The 21,098-nt window shown below is 38.8% G+C and overlaps 1 protein-coding gene and 1 pseudogene across 5 annotated transcripts in view; one reads left to right on the top strand and one right to left on the bottom strand.

Moving 5' to 3' along the window:
- The window catches only part of LOC128570679 (rho GTPase-activating protein 15-like), a 333,490-nt gene that overhangs the window by 273,310 nt on the left and 39,082 nt on the right, over positions 1 to 21,098 (bottom strand). For all 5 annotated transcript variants that reach the window (XM_053570057.1, XM_053570058.1, XM_053570059.1 and 2 more), the window contains one exon: positions 10,411 to 10,500. In XM_053570057.1, the coding sequence (XP_053426032.1) occupies positions 10,411 to 10,500 (90 nt within the window). The remainder of the gene's footprint in view (positions 1 to 10,410; positions 10,501 to 21,098) is intronic.
- Positions 14,961 to 16,618, top strand: LOC128570677 (methionine aminopeptidase 2-like; annotated as a pseudogene).

Raw genomic sequence — 21,098 nt, 5'->3', positions numbered from 1 at the left:
TTGGGAATATTGATATATTGTTTGACAATGTTGCTTCTTCATTTGCATGGAAGTTGACGGTCAGGTACATAAAGTTAATTTTTACTGTTCAGAATAAGTTATGTGAAAAGATGTCATTTTATTTTCAAATGTATGTATTGTAACCCTCAGTTTCAAGCTGTATAAAAAATTAAATTGGATTGTATTACTGAAAAGTGAATTTTGTAATTCTCCTATGTCAAATTATACCTAATTTGGAAAGAGGGAAGTGGCAACCACTAAAAGATGGGTTCTCTTCTCTAAATGGAGGAAAAGTCTCAGCAGAGCAATAGGATAAAGTGTTATGTTAAGTATAAATATTTAAAAAATGAAAATAAAAATAAAAAAAGGAAAAGATGAATACTTAGATGTTCAGGGGATCCCAGGGCCACCCTCACTTCAGACCAGCTGGCTATTAATTTAGGGGCTCCCTCAACCACCTTTTTGGTTGAAAAGACCAAATAACTCACAGAACTCCGGAAAGTGTTACATTAGTGAGTATAGTTTCTTAGAGTGAAAGGATGCATATTAGAACTGCGGAAGTAAGAGACACCTAGAGCAGAATCTGGAGCAGGTCCAGATGTGCAGTCTCATGTCCTGGGAACACGTTCCCCTCCTAGTATCAACAAGGTGAGGCAGTACACACAGAGTCCCGCCAACCCAGGAAGCTCAGTCGATCCCCAAGTGTTCAGGCTTTTTTGTGAACTTGATCACATTGTGTGTGTGTAGCTGACCATTAGCCTTCAGCCCCTCAGGAGCTCAGAAGTCATATGGCATGTCCCAAAGCACCCAACATACATCACCTTCTTAGACTGTCTCATGGCTAAAGCCCCCAGGCAGATAACGATGTTGTGATGAGGCAGGACACTCCAGGGACCTTGAGATTTCCTCCCAGTAGCTGAAGCCAGAGACCAGACCTCTCTCCAGGTGAAGAGAATTTTTTGCCCCACACTGCCCCGCCTGTATCGGGGAAGACATGTTCACCCTGAGCTTGCTTGCCCTGTGTACCTACCATGACGCTATCCATAAACATCCTGGTTTTCCTCTCCTTCTGGGCACGTGGTGGGGTTATGCTTCCTTCCTTTAGCCCTTTGAAGACAGATGTGCCCTAATGACTTGCCTTAGTAGGGGAAATGTAAGAGGAAATAATGAGAAGGCAGAAACTTCAGAATCAACATAGGTTCACCATGTTCCCTTCCCTGATCTCAGGAGCCTGTGGAAACAGGTTGGGATGAAGGGCCCATGAGTCTGGGACCCTGAGAAACTAGGAAGAAGTATCCCTCACCAACCCTTGATACACTGTCCACATCAGTCAGTGGTAACCGTTTGTTGTGTTAACCAACTAAGATTTGGGGATTTTTATGGTAGCACAGCATATCCTGGTAGCTGGATATTACACTGTGGTGGATCGTGGGCAAGTTATTTATCTTCTTATAAAATTCCTTGGGCCTCAGGTTTCTTCTTATAAAACGCAGACAGTAGTACTTGCCTTTTGAGGCTACGGCAAGAATAAATGTTACACATTATAGTAGTTTGCTAGAGAAGTCATAAGAAAGTACTACGGACCTGATGGCATGAACAATTATTTTCCTAGAGTTCTGGAGGCTGGAAGTTCAAGATCATGACCGCAGGATTGGCTTCCTCCGAAGCCCTCTCCCTGCCTTATACATGGCTGTCTTCTTCATCCCTCTTCACATAATCATTCCTTTGTGTGTGTCTGTGTGTTCATGTCCTAATCTCCACCGTATTTAAGGACAACCGTCACGTTGGATTAGAGTTCACCCTAATGACCTCATTGTAACTTCAATACCTCCTTAAAGGTCCTTTGTCTACGTACAGTCACAGTTTGACATACTGAGGGTTAGCACGTCAACATATGCTCTTCAGGGGGGCACAATACAGTCCACGTTGCAGGTGGAAAACAGTTACAGTAGAACAGTACATGGCACAGTAAATGTTCAAGTCGGTTAGTGACTATTGTGGTTGATACCCTAATCTTTGTTCATACTGTTGAGAAAATATGGAGAAGACTTACTTTTTATGGAAGAAAGTTGCTAAACTGTGTTTGATATTATCACTAGTTAATGAATATATAATACACGAACAGTCATGTAAGCTTAGGCACAAAACATTTTAAAAATACAAACAAGCCACTCTGAAATTGCTATATGCCATACAAGCTGAAATATGATATTCTGGAAAAAATAAAACTAGAGACAGTGAAAAGATTAGTAGTTGCCAGGGGTTGTGGGGAAGGTTGGGAAGAACAGACAGAGCACAAAGAATATTTAGAGCAGTGAAACTACTCGGTATGATACTATAGTGGTGGATACACGACATGTGTCCAAACTCAGAGAATGTACAATATCAAGTTGTTGCCTTGATGTAAGCTATGACTTTGGATAATAAGGGCATATCAATGTACGTTATTCAATTGTTCCAGATGTGCCTTTCCAGTGGGGGATGTTGGTAGTCTGAAGGCTCTGAGCGAGTGGGGACAGGCGCCATATGGAACTCCCTGTTCAATTTTGCTGAGCACCTGACTTTGCCCAGGAAATAGTCCATTAAAATGTAATTAGTATGTTATTAGTAACATACCAAACAGTTACTAATAATTGTAAGGAGAGAAGAATAGTTTGAAGATCGTCTTGGTTACATATTGCGATGATGTTTCGGGGTCTTTGTGGATGTATTTTTGTGTGTGTTCTGTGTGAATCTGAAATTGGGAAAAATATGTAAGTTAACAAAAGTAACGGATGACTGGCTCTTCTGGGAAGCAATAATCAAAGACATAGGTGGGTGGTCCCCATCCTGTACTTCCGCCTGATGCTCAGGAAAGGTTGGTGAAACCTTCACTGCTTGTTGTTAATCTCTGCCCGGTAACATCTCTAAGAGGTGAACCATGCCAGAAGGGCCTGACTCTTGGAAGGAAGCACCGCACCTTGACTGGTAACACCTGGCTGGATCAAGAACTCCAAACACAACGGTGCCTCTGAGAAACAAAGTCTTAGGAAAGACCCTCTGTATGTGTGAACAGGTGTTCGGGCGACCATGGGAAGGGTCACTGGAGGAAGCCCCCACCTGGGCCAGAACTAACAGGGAAGGACTTCCTTAGAAGCCACCAGAGACCATAGGCACGGCACAGTGAGGCCTTTTGAGTCAGGACAGAAGCCCACTGGCCCTTTCCCCCTTCCAGTAATTGCAATATTTTCTAAAACGTGGCCATGCGTTGGGCTTCCACTGGGGAATCTGGTGTCACAGTCAAACACTGCACCTCAGATGTCGTTTAGGCTTTTTACCCATAGTTTCCATGTGTACAAAATGGAGGCAACAGCATCTGTCCTTCAGGATCCGTGTACGGATTGCCTGGCATAATGAGGGTGCTTAGCTGATGAATGGATTAAAGTATGTCTTCAAGCAGTGACCACCCATAGGCTGAACTGAAGGGATTTCTGGGTGAGGATGTGTTGAGGATAAAGGGGGGCAAAGAAAGGAAGGATGGACATGCCTTCCATGCAGGAAACAGGGCCTTTTGGACCTCCTGGTTCTCTGTACAAACACCTGTACATGTTTCAAATAGCACAAGACAAATATAGAAATATTCCCAAGGGTGAAAAATAGGCTCTTCAGGTACCAAACAAAGAAGGAATTGAAGGAGCTATGATGGTCCTCTGGTGTGGCAGGCTAGGGGTGTGTTATCCTGGGAGAGCCCCCAATGGCTAAGATCATTCAGAGATGAAAGAGGAAACCTGGGGCCTTTGAGGATTTAGTAAATAACTCTTCTTCTTTTATCTACAGTGAATCTTAAAAAAAAAAAAGCAACATTGCCTAACTCCCACTAAGGCCTTTGAACATCCCTAAGTAATCTGGGCAGCTGCTGATTTCTATGTTTTCACCAGCAAACTTCAGCCCAGGACTTACTTGATTAACACTAGAATGGGATGTAAAACCCCTCATGTCCCTCTCTGCAATTTCAAATTCTCATGAAATAATCATTCAAGTGTGAGAATCTGTATGCCTATGGTCACTCATAGCAACATTGTTGAGAATGGTGAAAAACGGGAAACACCAACACGTCCGCTAATGGGAAACTGGTTAAATGCATCCTATTGTGCTGTTATTAAGGTATTGCCTGTCAGCTCCAAATTCATGCTTCATTGCCTGCTCTATGACAATGGACCTGGACCTATGAAACAGTTTTCCTTTGCCAGAAGCAGGGATGTCCAGCACTGTCAGCAGAGGGTACTATTCTCCTCCCATTCCAGGGGTGGCTTGCTCACCAAGCTCCTGGAGAGCTCACTGCTTACTCCAGTGCCTGGACCCAAGCGGTTTTTTTTCTGCTGCCTGAGGGGCTTCTGCTGTTTCCACCTCTCAACCCTGACCACATTAGGGTAGCCAGGAGCCCCAGATTGCGTGGGCCTGTGTTGCAAGGAATCTCTGCCCTTCTTTGGTGGTCAGGCTAGCCTTTTCTAATCATGTGCCAGGATCTCAGGCTGAACGGAATCTGAATGTCCAGGCTGCCAGGTAAAGATAAACTGCTTCAGCCGCTAAGGACAATCAGGATTCATCAGATGATACTGACAAATCCAACTGCTGACTTTCTATTTTTACTTTAGCTCCAATTTTACTGTGTTCAGACATCTCCTAGGAATCTCATAAAAGGTACATTCTGGTTCAGTAGCTCTGAGGTGGGGCTGAAATTCTGCATTTCTATAAAGTTCTGAGGTGATGTGGAAGCTGCTGGTCCACATACCATCCTTAGAGAAGTGAGGAGTTAGCTTAGCTTTGAGCTCATTTCTGTAATATAATCTTTTCTTTCCTTTTTTTTTCTAACAGAACCTGCTGCTGAAAGCCACCACCTGAGTGCAGAATTCCATCAGGAACAGATGAATGCCAAGTTCCCTTTGTTAGTATATGAGGAAAGAAATCAGAACGCTCTGGATTAACAACCATCCCCAGCTGATGATGACCTTTGCCACTAAGTACACTAAAACAAGAGAAAATTATTTTCAACATCGTATACCTAAGCCCTCTTCCCCTTAACCCACACATGTTCTTCTGAACCACAGATCAGCAGTCATCGAAGTGTATCTGTGAATATGCTCCCATCAGTTTGGGTTTTATCAAAGTATGATCCAGTTTGTTTCTCTGTAAAAGGCAGAGGGGTCAGAAATATTGTCCCATTGGTGTCATATTGACATGAGGTGCAAATGAACGGAATCACTGTTCCTCTGACATGGAATTTGCCTTATTATCTCCCAAAGCCTAGACTCACAATTGATAATACAAATAATTAAAATGTTCACATTCAGATGCAACGCCTTTATCTTTCAATTTTGTATTTGATCCTTAGGAAACAACCAGTAAGTAGCAAATTATCTTCCTCAGTTCTTTTATTTTTAGTATGTTTTTTATATTTTTTTTAAATACTATGAGGTTACAATATGAGGTTACATTGTTCCCATTTCAGGGTAAATTTCCTGAAGAACTTTGTTGAAGAGCCCCTCAAAGGGTGTGTTATACACCACGACAATGTGAACATTAAGTGAGATCCTGCCTCACGCTCTCCCTCCTTCTGCCAAATGCCCACACCTTGCTTCCCTCTACTTCTGAACTGGACTATATTAGTCTTTTATTAAACTCTACATCATTTACATTTACCTGGATGAAGTTGAAATACATTCTTCTTAGTAAAGTGTTGCAAGAATGGAAAAATAAATATCCAATGTACACCATACATTGCATCCTAGTGTGCCAGTTATTAAGGTCATAAGAAATCAATATATCAACAATTACATGCTCATAAGAACCATTTCTGATATGTAATCTAATCATAAGACTAGTCAGTGCTATGTCAACATTAATCCAAACTTAGCATAAACATAGTAAAGCATTCACCACACAATATGACATTGGGAGGTTCTAAGTACATCACCTTGCCCCACTACAGCCTCAGTACGTGAGCAGGCCCTCATGCAATATCTTTTAGTGATATGGACCAAGACACAGCTCCCCTTCAGGGCTGTTCTGACTACAAGCACTTTTCATGTGTATGCACACGATGTCTGCCTCCTGCTTGCACAAGTCTTTAAAATGGGAGACTCTGTCCTACTCACATGGCAGGCTTCAGCTCAGTGCCTGACAGGAATGCATAGTGGTAAAGACTGTGGAATCCAGCAGCACCTGTGGCTCAAAGGAGTAGGGCACCGGTCCCGTATACCAGATGTGGTGGGTTTAAACACAGCCCCGGCCACAAACTGCAAAAAAAAAAAGAATGTGGACTCCATCCAGACTCCCCACCTTCATAGGCCCAGCTCTCACTCTTACTGAGGCATTCATCTTACTGAAACATGGCACTGTAAAGGCATCTATACTTCAGTGGATTGTTATAAAGATTAAATGACCAGATAGAAAATGCTGGCAACTAAGATGTGCTGTATAAGACTCAGACATGATTATCAGCAGATATGTAAAATAATTAGTCTTTCAGAAACAAGAAGAGGATCACATTCATCAGATTATATAATATTCGTTTCTCAGATTATCTTGTGTTTATGGATTTATTGTATTTTCATTATTTACACACACCAATCGATACGTCATGCATGTAAAAAATTCATTCATCAGAACAAGGATTCATCGTTCCAGGATTGGTCACTTTCCAAACACTGAAGATGAATCTGGAAAGAAGAGAAAGAAGGTATCCACAAATGAATTTGGTATGACTTCCAGCCTGAAGGAGGAGAAATAAGGACGAAGAATTCTACTGCAGTGCAGAAGAGGCAAACCAAAACATGTGCATGCTGATCATCACCTGTGAGGGCTTCTGTTTGTAACCTGCCCAGCATCTACTCCTATCAGCTGGTATTGGAAGCCTTATTTCATCAGGGAACGTCCACTATGCTCAGTCCCAACGCTTCACAGGGGCTGACCTCAATTAGATTCATCTGGGCTGGTGACTGGACCTGGCTGATCTGAGAATTCAATCCCTCCACAACAGCATCTGGTTCAAGAGCGTACATGTGCCCAAGACAGGGCAAAGTTTCAATTTGGAGACTTCTATGCACATGTTGAAAGTAAAATCCTTCCATTACTTGATGACATTACAACTGTAAGGCTTTAAATATGCAGTGGAGCCATCCCTGGAGGGAAACTGGCCAAAGAGAAGTCAATACAACAGAACATAAATCAAAGAGATTGGGGTGGAGGAGAGAATAGAGATTGGGTTCTTACATGGTTTACCTTGATCTAGCTATGCCTGATTGACCGGTGGACTTTGTTTCCCCTGAGCCACTGAAGTACTTTGTTTTACTTATTCCAAATGGGTTTCTGCTGTTCTAAACTTGAAGAATGCAAATAAATAAAAAATGAAAAAGTTCTAAATCGCAAACTATTTTATTCAGCCTTGATTAACATTACTCAAAAGTGCTTAAAAACAAAACAAAGCAAAACCCCAAACCACAACACCATCCATCAGTATCGTATTTCAACACGACAGTACAAACAAAACCAGTAGAAGAAGCTCTCAAGGGCAAAAGCTTTAACGACTTAAGCAACAAAAATGGAGTATAGAATTATAACTCATAACATAAGCTAAAAATCTTTGAGTCCATAGATATTTACTACATAGATAAATTAATAAGTGGGGGAGAAGAGAGAAATCTTTCATTTTCAATAAATGGTGTAGATATTGTACCCTAATACTCGGGACCACAACGCCCCATTTCATAAGTGTGGGCTTGACATACTGACTTCCTTCCAATGAGCACATGATGGAAGAGGGAACAAAGAATAGCTTGACATTGGAGAAATCACACAAACACTATGGCAGCCAGATGAGCAAGGTCCATGTCAAGAGTCATAGATCATGTTGACAGTATGTATCCTGATACAATGTGATGAAAGTGGCACTTTCTATCTGTGATCTTCCTCCCACAAATGGATACTTAATGATGTTATCAATATTGGTTTGTTAATTAAAACAAATGTACCATAAAAGTTGTTAATGTAAGGATTACATGACATCTGTGCAGGGGGTATTTGAAAACTCTACATTATCTGCTGAACTGCTCTGTAAATATCAAACTGTTCTAAAAGGAAAAGTCTGTTAATACTGTAATTCCATGTACAATACCATCAAAAATACTAAATACGTAGGATGAAGTTTGAAAAAAGTTGTGTAAGACCTGGACACTGATAAGATATTACTTATTAACACTTGCAAAAAGTGAAAAATTTAACGTAATTTTTACAAACAATAAATAGACACACTGAGACAAAAACAAAACCAATGATTTCTGCTTCATTTAGGCAGTTTGCAAGTAAGTCATGTCCAAAGACATCAGAATTGCATTTCAAGCATCCAAATGAAATAGTGGGACGTAGAGAGAATATTGATCTATGTATGGTTAACTTGTGTTCATTCACAGTTCATTGAATAAATTTTTTTTTTTTTTGCAGTTTTTGGCCGGGGCTGGGTTTGAACCCACCACCTTGGGCATATGGGGCCGGTGCCCTACCCCTTTGAGGTACAGGCACCACCCTCTTTTTATTAATTTTAATTAAAATCATAACTATACATTTATGTCATGATTTGATATACAATGTGGAATGCTTAAATTAAACTGATTAAGATCACCATTACCTCATTTACTTGTTTTTTTGTTTGTTTGTTTATTTATTTGTTGGGGGGGAGTTAAGACATTTAAAATACTCTTAGTTAATTTGAAATATACCCTTGCATTGTGCACATTAGGTGAGATCCCACCAAATGCCCTCCCTCCTCTGGCCAATTGCCCTCCCTCCTTCCCCTCCCTTATCCCTCCTCTCTCCTCCCCTTCACTAGACTATATTTGTCTTTTATCACACATATGAGTCTGTAAGTGTTTATACATTGGTTTCATAATAGTACTGAGTACACTGGACACATTTTTTTCCATTCTGGAGATACTTTACTAAGACGAATGTGTTACACTTCCATCCAGGTAAACAAAAAATGTAAACTCTCCATCTTTTTATGGATGAATAGTATTCCATAGTATAAATATACCACAATTTGTTCATCCACATGTGGGTTGATGAGCATTTGGGTTGCTTTCATCACTTGGCAATTAAGAATTGGGCTGGAATAAACATTCTGGTGCAAATATCTTTGTGGTAAAATGATTTCTGTTTCAGGGATCGTCAAACTTTTTAAAGAGGGGACCAGTTCACTGTCCCTTTCAACCACAATCTACACTTTAGAGACTATCCACTTACAAATACTAGTCACCACAAGATATCTGCATTTACAAAAACAAAACACATGCCTATATAAAAACAACCACTAGACCAGTGATTGTCAACCTGTTGACCATGGCACACAGGTGTGCCGTGAGAGGATCTGGATCTTAGGTGTGCCATGATAGTTTTTAAATTTCATTATTTTCAAAAGAAGTTCAAAGCACAATTTTTTTTTACTCTTTTTTTGATCAACATAATTTACGTGTGCCACAAAAGTTTAAATATAGATTCATGTGCACCACGAGATAAAGAAGGTTGAAAAACACTGCTCTAAACAAATATCCACTTCTGCCCTCACAGAACTGATTCCAGAGCCCACTATTCACACTGCCCCCTTTTCATCAAGAAATGTTTAAGACAGTCAATGACTGGGATTCGTGGACCACAACAGAGAGAAAAGGACAGCAAACTCCAGTTAGAACAATACATCCCTCTATCTTCTTAATTAACTGAGACTGTAACAATGACTCAAAAGATAGACATTCTACCCTTCCATCAAGATAAAAATGTATAAAGTTATTTAATTCACCTAATAATAAATATATCAAATTTTATTTAACACTTGAGGTCCCTACACTATTACACATCTTGCACCTTTCATAAACCATATACAAAAACGTACAACACTCACCAGACACACCTAATAAATATACTCAAAAACTACATCTCCCCAACACCTGCCATAGTCATAGACACCCCTTCATTTCTACCAAATATGTCTTCTTAACCATTTTATAATGCCTGCTATGACTATTAGTCTTAATATTCAGATTAGCCACTTGGCCTGTACAAAAGACTCAAATACTACTTCTCAATTTCAAACTCCAACACAATTAAACCCCAAACCATAAAAGATAGCACAAAATTCAATGATCTGTGTGTAAAACTAATTCATGCACGACAGATATTTTGTGTTCAGATAGCAACTAATCATCAGGGGAAAACAACAAACCAAACACAAGATTCAACAAGTCAATTTTTCGTAATAACCTTCAGAAAACTAGTTCTTGCACATGAACACATCACAAGAAGGTAATCTTACTTTGATTACTCAAGAAAGCTCTGATTTAGAGGAAATAGGAATAAACTGAATATATGTAGCATTCTTACCTGAAAGACATTCTTTCTGCTTGATTTTTCCTTGGCCCATTCTATATGTGCCCCATACAAATCCACACTTTCTGCTTTGTGCCCAGTTTTCTGTAAACCAAAATGAAATAAGATTAAAAAGCATATAACATTGTAGATACATTTCAAAGAAAATAGGTTTTATTGAGTTAGTAGCTATACATAGTTATAATATAAAGCCTTGCTCCAATCTCCTGGAAACCTAATTTGAAGGAATTTTTCATTTGAGACTTTATAATTTTTTTTTTTTTTTTTTTTTTTTTGCCGTTTTTGTGGCCAGGGCTGGGTTTGAACCCACCACCTCTGGTATATGGGGCCGGCGCCCTACTCCTTTGAGCCACAGGCGCTGCCTGAGACTTTATAATTTTTACCATATAAAATTAGAAGTCTATTTTTTAAATTATATCACTCATTATAGATAATATAAAAAAATAATATTTAAAATGTTGACATTTTGAAATAGTGTTTTTAGTAATTATTAAAAAAAGTTTAAAATCTGCTACTCAATAATGTGGAATATTGCTATTCAATTGATAACATAAAACCATTGTAAGTCACAAATTATTACACTTTAAAGGAAAATAAAAATTAATAAATCATACTATAATGCGAAAAATTGTTAATTTTTAGTTTTGTGACTTTAGAAACGTTATTTAGAGCCTTGTTACATACATCATCTGAGAAGTGAGCAGGCAGATTAATTAATCTCAAAGACTCCTTTTAGGTTTGTGTTTCCTATATTAACAAACTCAGTAAATACTGTATTTATTGTACCAACTATGCCTTCTGGAAATTCACAATTTAGATATTAAGATTATACATGTAAGTATATGTATAATTTTATTTAATAAATGTAATACATACTAAATAGATTATAATGTATAGTTTCTTTATCATTACCCAATTACAGTGTAGATGTTAGTTAAAATTTGTTTTTATTTTGATAATTCATAATAATAAATTTATAGGAATATCATTTATATTTGCTGCTTCTTATTTTCATTTGATACAAGTGAGTCACACATATAATTTTAAATTTTCATAACTCCAATTATTAAACATTTTTAGTAACTAAAATTTATTAAAGAAAAACCATTACTTTATCAGTTTTAATATACATAGCCTATAATAGTTTTTTGGGCAATGTTTTCAACATGAACGTGAGCATAATACATAAAATAATAATATAATGGTAAAAATATTGAAAGATATTATCTGTCACATATGTTGCCTCATAACTATTTTGTCTAATTCTATGAGCTTAATAGAAATACTATTTGTCTGAAGCCACATCTCTGGAATTTTAAAAAATAAGTTGTGAGGGCTTTTGGGGGGGGACAACTGTATAATTTTTGTTCAAAACATTGTACAAGCCAAGCATAAGTTTCCTGCAGGATAAATTCAGTTGACAGGATAAAAGTTATAATATACCTGCCTTTCCCTTTTTTATTTAATAGTGACTTCATAAGAAATTCCTCAAGATTTGCCATCACCTTTAAATACCTCATATTTTGATCCATGAAAGTGTTTAATGATTTACCCACACTTTGCCAGCCAGGCGATTACTATTGTGGAAAATCTCAAAGTATGATTATGGTGTTCATTGTTAGGTGATTTGTGATGCAGGAAAATTAAAAACGACATCCTTCCTATAGAGTTAATTAAATTAGGTGATACTCAGAACCAACAAAAATAATCACTAATAATAACAAAGGGATTATCTTTTCTATATAATACAGTCTTATATGTAGTATTATATATATAATATATTTTATATAACAAGCACTTTTTATGTGTCAAACCCTTCCTTAAGTTCTTTACAACTATTATTAATAATTCATTTAAATCTTACAGCAGCTTTATGAAGTAGGTATTCTTATTATTACCATATTTCAGGTAAGAAAGTGTGTCAAATGATTCGTTAAATTTCCTCAAGATAACAGAGCTAGAAATTGAGGGGCCAGGATTTAGATGCCGGCAGTGTCGCTCAGAGCCTATTCTTCACCACTACGCAGGGCTTGAAATTTGCCTATACGCTGTGCTCAGACTCATGCTTAAACATGTATGAATTTGGGGAAAGTTATGGCTTGCACACTAGACTCTAGGACAGGCATAGTGATCTTGCTTTTGTCCTTTTCTGTTAAACTTGATCTCGCAGTAGGTCCTTTGCCCTACCTTTTTGCCTAGAATATTTCCTGATCTTCACATGGCCAGTTCCCTCTTATCCATTAGGTCCCAGTTAAATGTCACCTTGTTAGAGGTGTTTTCTGATTGTCTTGTATAAAAGAGTTGTGCTTCAGTGCTCCTGGTTACTCTCTGGCTCACTACTTATTTTAATTTCGCTGCAGCCCTCCTCCCGACAGAAATTAACATATATATTTTTATATGCTGACCGTCTGTGTCCTACCCCCCCTCCATTTGAATTAAGCTCCCTGAGCTTGGGCCTTGTTTGCCTTTCCCTCCACTGTTTTTCCCAATGTGTGGAAGATTGCCTGGCCCATAGTTGTTGTTCAATGAGTATTTGCTGAATTAATGAATGAAGGAAAAATACCAAAATGCAACTATCATTTGTGATTTGGAAGGGAGACTTGGGTATCTTAAAATTCCAATTTTACAAAAATTAAGATTTGTATTTTTTTCCCAATGGGTATGAAGTCTTTGGTTTGTGATTTAGAAGTGACAAACGGTTTAATGGACTCATATTTAGATAGAATGTGGGATGTCACGGATCATTCACTGAGCAATTATTGTACACCTGCTGTGTATCAATGTGGGAGTCACTTTGCTGGGCACTGGGCCTCCAGGTTAAAGGAAAATATTGGCTCTTCTTTATGGATCCCATATTAGCCTCAGTATCTGTAATATTACCTATAGACTCCATAGGATACAGAGGAAACCTGTGGGTAAAAAGCATTCTAAGCTTTCCACAGTCTTATCATACTCTAGTGATGTCAATCTCGAAAATGTTCTTGTCAGCATCATGGACTAAATCACATGGCAGCTGGCTCAGGTTTCTTGCCCTCGGAACTCTCTCAATAATCTCATGGCATCATCCACCTGAGCACTTTCTCCACATCGCCCTGTCTCTTCCATTCCTCCTGATCTCATCCCTTCACTTCCTCTCCACTTCAGAAGTCTTTGTGCTGCTTCTCACTCCAAAATCCCACTTCCAGAGCTTTCCTCACTGCCACTCTGTTGTCATGTGTGATTCTGAAGTTATTGAAATCGTCCACTTTTGTGCAGTCTCCCAGCCTCTCAAGCCCCTCTTGAGTTCACTTCTTTTGTGACCAGCAGTGGTCCCTGATTCAACAGTCAGCAACTCCCTCCACTGATACCCTTCTCATTTGCTTGTCCCTCTGTGATCTTTCTCATACCACCGAATACTGGACTAACAAGACCTCCTTCGGCTGGGTCTTCGACTTTGCTGGGTAAACTTTTGATGTGTTTCTGGTCCCTTTCTCTTCTTCCTCATGACACCTCTTTTCCAAAGCTTTGGGCCTCATTAGTCTGCCCCATCCAGTGATTTACTCCTACTTCACAGGCATCATGGAGTTTTTGTGCTGGAAACTTCGCAAATTTTCACACTTTTCATATTTAGTTTGTATAATTAAAATAAAAAAATATATAAACTTTAATGACAGCTTCCTATCTTGCTCTATGAACACTTTATATTGATATCTCATTTATCCCTTAAAACAATCTGATAAAAATATTACTATTGCCTTCAACTTACACATGAACAATCTCAAACAGGTAGTGACCAGGTGCCTTATGTAAGATCACACACTCAGGATGTGCCCCACCTGAGATATGAACTCACTTTTATCTGACTCCAAGTTCCAAGTCCTTGATCACAACAGAATACATGGCCTCCCCACCATACCTCTATCTTCCTCCTACTAGTTTATTTACCTAAAAATCAATGCCTTTTTTAGGTCCAAGAACAAGTATTCACATATTTTACTTTTTCTCTATAAGTGTCAACATTTCTCACTTTCCCTCTGGCTTCCAAATTCCAGGCCTGGATCTGTGACTCTTACCTAATGAACTTGCTTGCCTGGATATGACAAGTTGCTGCTACCAGTATCAACATTACCTGGCCCATCAGTGCCACATGGTCCATAAATGACCCACAAGGCATGCCCTGTCTTGCCCCAAAGGGAGCTCAAAGCTTATACCTCTCTAGTTCCTAATTTTATCCAATCTTGTGTCTTATTTTCTGAGCTGTCCCTTTCTCCTACTCTCAAATGGATTATATCATTTAGCTTGTAACTATGCTCAATTCAATTCTTTGTACCAAAAAAAAAAAAAAAAAGGAAAAGCAAGCATCAGCTCCACAACCTGACTTTTTCTTGGTCTTACCTATTTCCCTTTCATTATTGCCAGATTCTTCCTTGTTTTGCATTCACATTCTGTCTGATCATGTTCCATTCTCTCCTAACCACTGACATCTGACTTTTCTAAAAGCTCTTGACCATTCAGATCAACACAATCTGGTGCCGCTCTCATTCCCTCACACTCTCTCAGGCAACATGGCGGGTGTGGAGGAGGCAGCGGCCTCGGGAGCCACCTGAATGGTGACTTGGATGCAGATGACAGGGAGGAGGAAGCTGCCTCTATGGCTGAAGAAGCAGCCAAGAAAAAAAGATGGAAGAAGAAGAAGAGTAAAGGGGCTGCTGCAGTAGGGCAACAAGAACCTGATAAAGAATCAGGAGCCTCAGTGGATGAGGTAGCAAGAAATTGGAAAAACAAGCATTGGAAGAAAAAAAGAAAGAGATGATGATGATGAAGATGGCGATGGTGATGGGGATGGAGCAACTGGAAAGAAGAAGAAAGAAGAAGAAGAAGGAGGAGGAGGAGGAGGAGGAGGAAGAAGAAGAAGAAGAAGAAGAAGAAGAAGAAGAAGAAGAAGAAGAAGAAGAAGAAGAAGAAGAAGAAGAAGAAGAAGAAGAAGAAAAGAAAAGAAAGGAAGGAAGGAAGGAAGGAAGGAAGGAAGGAAGGAAGGAAGGAAGGAAGGAAGGAAGGAAGGAAGGAAGGAAGGAAGGAGAGATCAAAAGTTCAAACAGACCCTCAGTTCCAATATGTGACCTGTATCCCAATGGTGTATTTCCCAAAGGACAAGAGTGAGAATATCCACCCACACAAGATGGGCAAACAGCTGCTTGGAGAACTACAAGTGAAGAAAAGAAAGCCTTAGATCAGGCCAGTGAAGAGATTTGGAATGATTTTCGAGAAGCTGCAGAAGCACATCGACAAGTTAGAAAATATGTTATGAGTTGGATCCAGCCTGGGATGACAATGATAGAAATCTGTGAAAAGTTAGAAGACTGTTTACGCAAATTGATAAAAGAGAATGGATTAAATGCAGGCCTGGCATTTCCTACTGGGTGTTCTCTCAATAATTGTGCTGCCCATTATACTCCCAATGCTGGTGACACAACAGTATTACAGTATAATGACATCTGTAAGATAGATTTTGGAACATGCATAAGTGGTAGGATTATTGACTGTGCTTTTACTGTCACTTTTAATCCCAAATATGATACATTATTAAAAACTGTAAAGGATGCTAGTAATACTGCAATAAAGTGTGCTGGAATTGATGTTCGTCTATGTGAACATCATAGACGTTGGGGAGGCCATCTAAGAAGTTATGGAATCCTATGAAGTTGAAATAGATGGGAAGACATAACAAGTGAAACCAATCCGTAATCTGAATGGACATTCAATTGGGCAGTATAGAATACATGCTGGGAAAACAGTGCCCATGGTGAAAGGAGAGGCAACAAGAATGGAAGAAGGAAAAGTGTATGCAATATGAACCCTTTGGTAGTACAGGAAAAGGTGTTGTTCATGATGACATGGAATGTTCACATTACGTGAAAAATTTTGATGTTGGACATGTGCCGATAAGGCTTCGGCACCCTTGCCTTCTGCCGCAGATGGCTTGATCGCTTAGGAGAAAGTAAATATTTAATGGCTCTGAAGAATCTGTGTGACTCGGGCATTGTAGATCCATATCCACCATTATGTGACATTAAAGGATCATGTACAGCACAGTTTGAACATACCATACCGTTGCGTCCAACATGCAAAGAAGTTGTCAGCAGAGGAGATGACTATTAAACTTAGTCCAAAGCCACCTCAACATCTTTATTTTCTAAGCTTTGTTGGAATACATTATACTAGAATTAATTTGCAACATGTTGTCTGTTTTAACCGTGGACCTTTGTAATACATTTTATTCATGTTAAAAAAGAAGGAATTTGATCAAAGGCAAACGGTCTAATTAACCAAGGAAAAAGCTTTCAGGACTTTTCAAATGTTAACTGTTTTAGTTTCTCCTGTCTAGGAAATGCTATAAAGCTTAAATTAGTTAGGAATGACTTAAACATTTTGTTTTGAACATCTAAGGGATGCTTTTTGGATGTTTATATTGCCATATTCTTACTTGAATGCTTTGAATGACTACATCCAATTCTGCATCGATACTCTCTGGTATTGCTTTTTAACCTTCCTGGAATCCATTTTCTAAAAAAAATAAAGACATTTTCAGATCTGACAAAACAAACAAACAAACAAACAAAAAAACAATCTGGTGCCCTTCTTTCCCATCAGCATCTTACCTGAACTCTGTATTCTGAACTCTGTATCGTTAGCTTCTGTCGACCTTTTTCCTTAAAACCCTCTTGTTCCTGAGCTGTAAAAATACCATATTTTCTTTCCAAATTCTTTCACTTTTTATGTCTCTTTGGGCAGGGCATGGTGGCTCATGCCTGTAATCCTAGCACTCAGGGAGGCTGAGGCGGGTGAATCACCTGAGCTGATGAGTTTGAGACCAAATTCTTTCTCTTTTTATACTCTTCCTTCTTTTTTCTTTCACTGACTTCTCTTCCTTTCCCCACTTCCTAATTGTTGGTAAGCCCTGGCATATTCTTCTAGGCCCTTGTTATCTCTCCCAGCTCACTGCTTCCAGGGGGTGTCAGTCATGTTCCCAGTCCTGTACCATCACCTGTCATTTGCTGACTCCTCGGGGGGTTACTCTGGCCCACAGCTTATTCCACATGCCAGAACTGTTTTTTCTTTCTTTTTTATTGTTGGGGATTCATTGAGGATACAATAAGCCAGATTACACTGATTGATTTTGTTAGGTAAAGTCCCTCTTGCAATCATGTCTTGCCCCCAGAAAGTGTGGCACACACCAAGGCCCCACCCCCCTCCCTCCGTCCCTCTCTCAGGCCTTTTCTACGCCGTCACTAGAGGATAGCACAGACTCTTCAGTGGAATCATTGTGTTCACAGACTTGGCCCCTTTTCTTTATGGCTTGTCTTCAAAAATAATCACTAATAATTTCACCTGAAAATTTTTTAACCCTTCGCCCTTTCTCTTGCCATCCAAAATCAAAAGGCACAGCAGCCCCAATTCCAGAATTAGCTTCATCTTCTCTATCTCATGATCATAACCTCAATTGAGTTTTTATTTTCTCCCACCTAAATTATTCTAGCTCTTGCCTTTGTGACCAATAAAAATCTTTTCAGTTCATTCTTCACTTTTTTGACTTTTTTTCCCCCCTAAATTACAAACCTCACATTATTTTCCTGGAAAGCATATTATTGACAGGATAATGTTCAAATCTATCAGTGAGGTACATACAGGCTGCTTTGTATCCTCTCCTCCCCATCCTTCTTGTTTTCATTCCTTTTCCAATTATTCTCCTCATTAGTCCACATTAGCTATAGCCATGGCAGCAACCAAATACAACACGTTTCCACAATTATATACTTTTGGGATGTGAACATGCATTCATTCTTTTCACCCAGAATACATTTATCTCCCTCTTCAACCCAGCCTGCTTGCCTGCTCATTTTCACAATGCAACTCCAAGAAGGTCTCCACAGGTTCTCCTTATTGTTGGGCAAGTCACTCCTTTCCCTTTCTCCTACTTCAAAACATACTCGTTTGCAACCCTCTGTGTTATTCACAGAGTGAATTGTAACCATTTGGGGGGGCTGACTCTTCCCTCCAGCTATGCAGTCAGATAACTGGGTTCGTCTTACATTTATTTTTTCAAAATCTAGCCAAGTGGCCCACAGTAAGTGTTCAACAGATACTATTGAAACAATTGATGAACTGCATGGAGAATTATAATGAAAAATATCTGGGTTAGTCCAATATGTTAACAAAAACAAATAATACATCTCAGAATGAGATTTACAAAGTGGGAAATGCATAGGAAGTTAAAGCACAATGTTTCCATTTATACTGATTGTAGGCAAGAACTGAAGCAAATAAAGATTTGGTGTGGATTCATAAGTATCAAAGATAAATGTAAATTTATTTGAGTAAGATTAAAACCAACAAATACATTTAACCTCAGAGGAGAAAATTGAGACAAGTAGAGAGAGGACTGTGTAAAAATTGTACTGATCAGTAGTTCATATTCACAAAGCTACAGCAGAAAGGCCTAGGAATTATTAGAAGGGAAAATTTTCAGCATTTCAGTGTTAAGCACTGGAATAAGTAGTTCAGAAAAGTTGTAGAATTTATTTGGAAGATGATCAAGATTTTATTCAAGAAGCCTGAAATTAAAGACTCCTTTAATAGAAAACGTATTTCTGATTCTACAGCTATAAAACATAAGAAAAAAGTCTGTTAATAAACTGCATGATGCCAATGGATCATATTGTACATCATTATAAAAATAAACTTTTAAAAAACTGACTAAATATGAATTTAAAAATTGAAGAATGCACATATATTTCTTCTGGGGGTAAACTTAAAATAGAAATGACTGATTTTTAAAATACTGAAATAGAATTATGTAAGAGTGACTGTTTTTTGGACAATATAAAAGCCTCTTTGTTGGAGTGATATGAAGTTATTAAAAATTGATGCTAGGTCTTATCCACTTCTGATGTTTATTATTCTCTTAGTCCATCTTCATCATTTCCCAATAATAACTGATTGAGTATTTTCTCTCTAATATTTTTTGTCTCTGATTCAGATTAAGTTTTCCATTTTTCATGGGATATTTGGGGTCCATTGTCTTTTAATGTGTACTAATAAAATATCAAAGGTCAGATTTTGCTTGGTGGTAGTTTCCACGATGAAGACTGGGCATGTATGTAGGCAACAATCCTCTGGTCCTTCATCCTCCACCCTTATTACTAGATGTGGCTTAAAATAATGGACAAAGCTCAGAGTTTATGCAACAGGTTATTAGCTGCCATCTTTTTATTTTGGATTAATTGCTATTCCAGAATATAGACTCAAATGGTCCTTATCATTCTTACATGTGAAATATAAAATCTGATTAGAGGGATTAAGTTTTATCACATAACTGGTTTTGATTCTGGAAAATTGTTCATGGAGGAGGATAAAACTCACTTATAAATTCTCATTTGGGCCAAATGATTTAGTAAAGAGTGCTGAATGGATACCTGATTTTATTAATGTCTAAAGTATGGCCCCTGTCACCATAGAAGATGATACTTTGATTATAAGATGTGAGTTTTATGTATATGAATATAAATGATGTCAATAATAACTGGAACTGCTTCTTCAATGAAATTTCTCAGTATATTACATGCCCAAATCAAACCAGATTTTCAGAAAAATAAAACTTTGCTAGTGATTTGGGGTACTAGAATGTTGGGTGTTTTTGTTTATTTTTGAAGAGAAAGTATTCTCTCTTTTTCAAGAAATGAGCATTTATTTCTGAATTAAAATCTTGTTATAATAAATATAATAGCTTCTACTCAGTCTATTTTTGTTATAAGCTGATACAGTTTTACATTTATATTACACAAAAAGGCTAATTTATTTCCTCAAGGTGACTATCTTGGGCATATTTCTGATGTCTCAGGTGCCTCCTCAGAGTCTCTCCTGTTGTTCACTGAACCCACCTCAGATGCCCCTCATTGGGTGAGGGTGAGGCCAGGGCCCTTAAGAAGCAGGCAAGTGAAGACTCTGGTTGGTGAAGAAATCGGAAGAAATGTGGAAGATAAATTCTGTCACTCCTTCTGCTCCCTCCCTCCTACAAATTTTTTTTTTTTTTTTTTTTTTGTAGAGACAGAGTCTCACTGTACCGCCCTCGGGTAGAGTGCCGTGGCATCTCACGGCTCACAGCAACCTCTAACTCTTGGGCTTACGCGATTCTCTTGCCTCAGCCTCCCGAGTAGCTGGGACTACAGGCACCCGCCACAATGCCAGGCTATTTTTTCTTTTTGTTGCAGTTTGGCCGGGGCCGGGTTTGAACCCGCCACCCTTGGCATATGGGGCTGGCGCTCTACTCACTGAGCCACAGGCGCCGCCCAGCCTACAAATTGTTTTAAGCTTTTCCTACACAGTCCCTTTGCAGCTCCCTTTCCAGCTGAGCAGCGCACCTGTCTGCTGAGGCTCCCTGCACAGTAGCAGCCAGAGTGGACACCGTCCTGGAAACACATCCCAGGAACTGTTTCCTGTCATTTCCAGCCTCATTTCTTTCTGAGTTCATTCTCTGTGTCCTTGATTTGTACAAGTACCTCTCCCATAAAGCTTTGTTTATGTGATTGTTTTAAAAAAAAAAAAATGTATATATAGGGTTGAGACAGCTAGTTTTGCTCTTGTTGCAGAGACGGATAGTTCTCCACCAAAATGTGTGCTGTGCTCTCTCTTCAGGGGTCTAGAGC

The sequence above is a fragment of the Nycticebus coucang genome, chromosome 18, assembly GCF_027406575.1.
Source record: "Nycticebus coucang isolate mNycCou1 chromosome 18, mNycCou1.pri, whole genome shotgun sequence".
NCBI classification, from domain to species: Eukaryota; Metazoa; Chordata; class Mammalia; order Primates; family Lorisidae; genus Nycticebus; species Nycticebus coucang.
Note: the sequence above shows the minus strand (reverse complement) of the source record. Positions and strands in the feature narration are given on the sequence as shown.